Source organism: Lathyrus oleraceus, chromosome 7, assembly GCF_024323335.1.
Source record: "Lathyrus oleraceus cultivar Zhongwan6 chromosome 7, CAAS_Psat_ZW6_1.0, whole genome shotgun sequence".
Classification (NCBI taxonomy): domain Eukaryota; kingdom Viridiplantae; phylum Streptophyta; class Magnoliopsida; order Fabales; family Fabaceae; genus Lathyrus; species Lathyrus oleraceus.
In genome coordinates this window covers 84,167,943-84,174,980 of record NC_066585.1, presented here as the reverse complement: position 1 = coordinate 84,174,980, position 7,038 = coordinate 84,167,943, and the positions used below count along the sequence as shown (strand labels likewise).

Below are 7,038 nucleotides of genomic sequence, written 5' to 3'. Positions count from 1 at the left end.
AATGAAAACCATAAGAAAAAAAAATCATCTCTATATGAGGCTCATGGAACCATGCCATAGCACAGGTGCTTGTATTAACATTCATAATTTACACTCAATCTCACCATGTATGTATCATTTTATACATTGGTATATTCAATAAATCTTATCAAATGACACTTTATTACCTGCCATTCGATAGAAATGTCATGGAATTTATCATTCTCGTTAGTCTCTAATCCACTGGCCCAGCCACAGTATCATGATGCTCGTTACATTGGCAAATGGCAAGTGATTACATTGCTCTACTCATTTTACCAGTGGTTTGCCATTAATTGGGTCTGGATATTTTTCATAATCGTACTTACAGAGTATACATATGTTCAGCCATTTATGAGTGTATGTACGACCTGAAATCTAGCTAAGGAACACATAACTATTATTTTACATTGCACAAAAATGAAAATCTACCAAATAGACTCTTTAGTAGTTTCATAGTGAATATCTATAATCACAAAATTTAAGACGGCGAGGAAATAAAACAAGAGTTAAAAAACAAATGGCAGGAGCCGGGAGTACCGAGGGAAAATAGGGAGATAGAATTAAACAAATATGGTAAAGCTTTGTACCAAGGGATCATGTTGTATTGGCACTGTGTGCCCGAGAAGCCCATATTCCAAAGACAAGAAACCAGAAAACAAACAATATTGCCCAATATCGTGCAGGTCCATACTTGATTCTGGTAAGCACAAACTGCAATAACCAATTACATGAGAGAAACAATTAGATTTTGATTGGCAGCAGAGAATTGAAAGAAAAAATTTGCAGATCAATTATGTGAGCATCTTCTGTATTTGTTTCCTAGTTTCTGCTGTCATAATTTTGAAAATGATTCATTTGATTATTAAAAGTTTCGTGCTGGTTGAAACTGAACAATGAACCGATACAGATAATCACAGTCTTCTTTTATGTTCAACTATTTTTAAAAGCGTGGTCAAGTTTTAATCCAGCTAAACAAAAACAATTTGAATCAAACGTCTTTCAAAAAGTATAACAAGGGGCCTCAAAAGAAAGGTACATGAAGTACTTACGAAGCGGAAAAAAATCACCACTGTTAAAGCACAAACACCTCCAAGTAGGATATGAAGACCACTTCTTGCAGTTTTCTGGACAACAAATATAAGCAGTAGTATTAGGCACGTGCTTATAAACACAATCTATAGGGAATGAGCATGCGATCACTTTTCCAGTCCAAAACAGTAACTCTCTTGTTCTGGAGTCAGAAACACCCTTAAACATACAAGCATTTTGCTCCTACAACACAAACTAAATGATAGTCCAATAAGACACGCTTCAGACTTTTATTCTTTGCAATATTAACAACCTTTTATAGTTGATTGTTAACTATTAAAAAATTGTTTTAGCCTTTTGTGGTTGAGCCCCACATTCGCTGCCCCGCAAAGCTTAAAAAGGCAGTTCCAAAGGAAAGTAACATGCCTTGCATTGCAGAAACAAGTGACATATTTTTTCTTAACTAGATTTGCACATATCACAAAAAAAGGATGTCGGGCCAACAAAATTGCAAGTGTTTGTATTAATTTAATATGAACTGCCGTCCAATCAAAAGACTTATCTTCATAGAAGATTTGGGCTTCCAAATAGGGTTGTCAAAAGGGAAAATTTGAAAGGATAAAATGTGTATCTCTTGAAGAAGTAACTCTGCATAGAAGTCCAAAGTTTAGCTCTCCTATCATAATTGACTGAAAGACAAAATCTAGTAGGAACAAAGACGAATGAAGTTCACAATTTTCCCTGTCATTCAGATATCCTTAGAAAAGCATACCCCTGAATAGAATAGAACAGAAGCAGCTAATGGAGGGTAATGCAAAGCAAAGTAGAGGAATATAAAGGGGAGGAAAGGCCTCCGAAGAATAAACATTCCCAGCCAAAATGTTCTCCCAAAATGTAATCCACTATATCACCAAATACAAAAGAAATAAATACTCAAGAGTTAGAGTAAGTTAATGATTGCTAGATTGGCATGGCATCAATTTCTCTAGCTCATTCTTGCAAGTTACAAAACAGAAATCAAGATCTGTTTTAGTTGATATCACTCAGACGGTACATGAATGAATGCCTTGTAGTAGCAAGCATAAAAATGAACATATTTCATAATCTACACCACAACCATGATCGGACCATTCAATTTCAATATGATCAACCCTTTCGTAGTATACATAAATAAGGCTCTAGATCGAATCTTAAGGGTGTGGTTAGAATTAGATGGAGGAAAGTGTTAGTAAATGACCCCCCTTGTCAAGGAGTTTGTTGAAATGGGTAGGAAAATGAAGGATAGTGATTTAAAACATCACGCCTAGCTCAATGCCTGTATCGCTATCATCATAATGTTCTGAAAATTTAAGCTGTTATAGGTCCATGCATGCATAATAGGGCACATGTAGGAAGAGAAAGATTATCTAAGCAAAACCCTTCATATGAAAATATTAGCAAGTTTGGTTAAATATCCTAATTAATATTTGATTTTATGTACCTTCCCAACACGAGGAGCTATAAGCCATGCAAGGGTGATGGTAAGCAGCCCTGTAGCAAGCAGGATCCCGGTACCTTCTACAGCCCACTTAGTTGCAGTGTTCTGTTCGGGTCCAGCTTCTTCGATAAAAATATTCAAAGGCTGTTGAGAAACAAGCTGTGAAACTGAGTCCGCATTGCTATTGTCGTTAAAGTTACTGCTATTATGAGGACAAAACCATAGTGCAATTTCACTCAATCGTTGCCTCCGGATAGCAGCCACGGCATCAGGATCCACACTAGCATTTGGACGATCTTGTGCAGGACCAGGATCTCCATTGACAGTTCTTTCCCTCAATGCTTCATACTCTTTCAAAGAACCAACAACCTTGTTGAAGTCAGATATTTTGATATTATTTGCTACATGTCCACATATTTCACAAATGGTAGATCCATGGTTGATAAACCACTTGAGTGCACAAGCATAGTGTACCAAAGCAAGGTCATTTTTACAAGAACAACCAAGTTCTAGTAACGTATCTTCATGAGATAAACCATTTTCCAAATCGTTCTTACATACGAAAACCTCCCCATCAGGGCCAACAAATTCCATCGTCCCCGCTTTGCTTTCGAAGTTTCTGTTAAGATCCGTATCTTTTGGAATTCCCTTGTCGTCAAACTTTACTTCCCGCTTACTTTCTATAACCGGTGTAATGCCCAAAAACTCTAGGGCAGCATCTCCCCGCTTATCAGACTCAGCACACTGGCACACGCGACAACACGGCAATCCCATTTCCCTCTCTAGACTAAGTCGAGAACGAGATTCTAAATCCCCGGTCTCCACACGCGAGGAACCATCATCCCCAACTTCTTCCTTTTTCATATCTGGCTCATTTTCCTTGCCCATCTGATCAATTATATATTTACACTCAACCAAACAATTTAAGCTTCCAGATTATTGACAGATTCTGTTCCAATAAGATTTTACACTAAGAATTACGAAACAAAAAACCCGCACGCCTTTCAATCAAAGTTCTAGAAGGGTGAATTCAGAGTTCACACATTCTCCAGCAGAATACAGAATGCACAACACTGCAATGCAGATTTAGTTCTTGATAAACCTGAATCATGAATGTTAATTGAACATTACAGAATCCTTTATTAAATGACCATAAAAAGAACAAAATTGAAGAGAAATCATGAATTTGAGTTGAACAAAAACGAAAACGTAGATTGAATTGATAATAAGTTAATAACAAAAGTGAATAATGACATTGAGTTGAGAAGAATTTGGGTCTTACAGTGAATTGGAAGAGGCGAGATGAAGAAATTGGTGACACTCGACTACACACGGATCATTGTGGCTGTTTCGTTTACGATTTTAATTACTGTTAATTACATATTCCTATCTTCTTCTCAATCGTTTCTTTCTCTTTTATTGGTAAAAAAAACTTTCTTATTTATAGTAGAATCTACCATTATGTGTAGATGGGTAACTTTTCCTTTTCAGTCAACAAAACAAATCACGATTGGTTCTCATGGATTATTGAAGTCGGTTTCTTCTTACTATTCACTCATTAAATTTATATTAAACAATTAAATATAAATTAATTATTCAATTTCAAATTTAATTAACTATTACTATTCAATTTATAGTATGTGAGTTATATTTTATTACTAAATTTTTTAATAAAAAACAAACATGAGAAGAGATAAAATTGTACTTCTTTTATCCTAAAATAGTTGATTTAGATAATGAATCCGTATATATCAAAGAAATAGTATAAATGAAAGAGGATGATAATAGTAATTTTACTAAAATATTATTATCATACAAAAGTAAAATGTATTAACATAAAAATAATGGTTCTTGCATTAAGTAGATGATATATATGAAAATAAAAATAGTTAATGTTTTATTAAAATAAAAGAAAATGTTTTCTTTTAAATTAATGAATTCTTATTTTAAAAATGAGAGGATACCAATAACAATTAAGTCTATCTTAATAATTAGGTTGGTTACATATATTTAATTTGCATGATGATGTTCTACCAAGATCATATTTCTATCTAAATAGTCAATATTAATATCTTTTTTAATAACTTTTTGCATAGTTTTTCTAAATTTTTCTCTATCTTTTACCGTTTGAATCGTCTCCATCTTATCTATCTTCTTTACCATAAAATATGTAAGTCTTTTTTTTATACGTCTAAATCACCTAGATTTATTTTTCATCATCTTTTCGATTATAAATGTTAGACAAATTCTCTCTTTAATATTGTCATTTTTAATCTTATTATGTCTAGTGTTATCACACATTCAACACAACATCCTTATCAATTTTACACTTTATTTTTGTGTTGATTTTTAACCGTCCAACATTTGTCTTGTACAACATCGCAAGACTTATCGATGTTCGATAAATTTTTCCTTCAATTTGAGTGGTATTTTTGTGTCACATAAAATCTTTGAAGTCCTCCTTCATTTCAGTCACTCAGTTTGAATTCAATAGTTTACATCCAATTTTATTACTTTGTTGTTTTGTTTTACTAACCCAACAAACTTAAACCGCGTGACAGGATAACGTGCTCTCGAACTTTCACATTTAAATTAGAAACACTTATTTGTCTTACTTCTGCTTAAACGAAAGTCTTGTGTTTCTAAAGCTCGTCACCAACCTCTCATTTAAATTCTTCTTCGGATCTCCAAGTAGAAATATATCATCTACAAAAAGATTTCATCTTTGAGCTAGTTCTTGGATGCTCTGTGAATACATTCAAAATTAAAGTAAAAAGATGGTGGCTTAGAGTTGAAACTTGATGCAAATCTATTGTAATGGGAAAATTGTTTGTCTTGTCATCCAATATTCGCACACTAGTCGATACTTATTCATACATATCTTGGATAGCTCAAATATATGCAATATTAAACTTTTTCTTCTCTAGAGCTTTTCAAAAAATCTCTTCAGGTACTCTATCATACATTTTCTCCAAGTCAATAAAAATTACGTGCAAACTCTGTCGGTTCATCCGATATTACTTCATCACACGTCGTAGTAGATAGATTACTTCCATGGTCAATTTTCCAATAATAAAACTAAATTGTTTCTCAGTGACTTGAGTCTATTTTTTTAGTCTCCGTTCAATCATTATTTCTCATAACTCCGTGGTATAACTCATAAATTTAATCCTCCTATAATTCGTACAATTTTGTATATCCCCCTTATGAGAAGTCAAACTAAAATTACGAGAAGTGGCTCGATCAAGGATACCAAAACCTCGAACGTGAAGGTGGTGATTGTCGCATTACGCGAAAAACCGGCGGGAAACAAGAACAACAAAGCCGCCACCGTGCGTTATTTATCCCAAAAAAAGGAAAGGAAACGCTCAGAGTAAACCTGAAAAAAAACATGGTCTCGCGACCAAAGAGAATGGGATCGGGAGTCGGTTATGCGAAGGGAAGGTATTAGCACCCCTACGCATCCGTCGTACTCGACGGGATCCACGCACAAAAGGAAGGAAAATGGTTGCTAAAACACTGCTCACAAACAAACAAACTGGCTGAAAGAGACACAAGAAAACAAACAAGACTGACTCGGCAGGATCTCGCATCCTGGGCCTACTTAGTCTATCAGGCATAGACATCAGAGTCAAAGTAGTTTGACCTGGGGAGGACACATGCTCGCTAGGATGTCGCATCCTATGCATACGTATCTTCTCGGACAAAGAAGAATCAGAGCATCCGTAGCTCGGCTAACACACACACAAAACCACAAAGGCAAACATGGAATCCGAATGCCAATCGCTGGACTTACATCAGATTCCGAACCAAACACACCCACACTGGAAACCAGATGCCACTTGATGGACTTATACCGGACTCCAAGCACACAACAAGAGGATACGGAATGCCAATCGCTGGGCTTACATCCATCTCCTGACACACACAAAGACAAAACAAAAGGGCGCCCGGAGAGATCAGCTCATCTCCTGCCTACGTACCTCATCTGGTATGAGGATCAGGGCGACGTAGTTCCCCTACGGAGGGACACAGGACTAGCCTAACCAGATAACAGAGGGAGACACAACTAGGGAGACTACGACTCGAGCCTAGATGTTATCATGCAAAATCATCCCTAATTTAAGGTTTCTAGCTAACTTGCACAGGAAGCAAGCTATCCTAAACATGACTTGCACAGGAAGCAAGCCAAACTAAACCTAACTTGCACAGGAAGCAAGCTAAAACAAACACACAAGCACAAATAGCACACACTATATGCAATCAGTTGGCTCAATCAAGGTTAGGTTTTAGTCGAGGGGTCATGTCAACCTCGACAAACAAACCACTGTAACAGGGTGAGGTTAGCTCTTAACCTTGACATTGAGAGTCAAGGTGAAGCAGATGAAAGGTGAGTGAAGATGAGACTTCACAGCTCTTATCCCTGGCCTGGGATAGCTTAAGACATGAATGTGTGGGTTCAGAAGGTGGGAACCCTTCTACACATATGACTGACACAATGTACAATGATC

The 7,038-nt window shown here is 36.0% G+C and overlaps 1 protein-coding gene across 2 annotated transcripts; it reads right to left on the bottom strand.

The window, feature by feature from the left end:
* Nucleotides 1-303: 303 nt before the first annotated feature.
* LOC127104193 (uncharacterized) lies at nucleotides 304-4,013 on the bottom strand. Of its 2 annotated transcripts, XM_051041394.1 has the most exons (4): nucleotides 3,810-4,013; nucleotides 2,531-3,629; nucleotides 1,071-1,145; nucleotides 304-732 (listed from the first exon to the last, which is right to left on the bottom strand). In XM_051041394.1, the coding sequence occupies exons 2-4, from the start codon at nucleotides 3,413-3,415 to the stop codon at nucleotides 616-618; spliced, it is 1,077 nt and encodes a 358-aa protein (XP_050897351.1). In that variant the 5' UTR covers nucleotides 3,416-3,629; nucleotides 3,810-4,013; the 3' UTR covers nucleotides 304-615. The 2 variants fall into 2 exon arrangements, with proteins under 2 accessions (XP_050897351.1, XP_050897352.1); XM_051041395.1 differs by lacking the exon at nucleotides 304-732 and having other exon boundaries at nucleotides 1,067-1,698.
* Nucleotides 4,014-7,038: the final 3,025 nt, after the last annotated feature.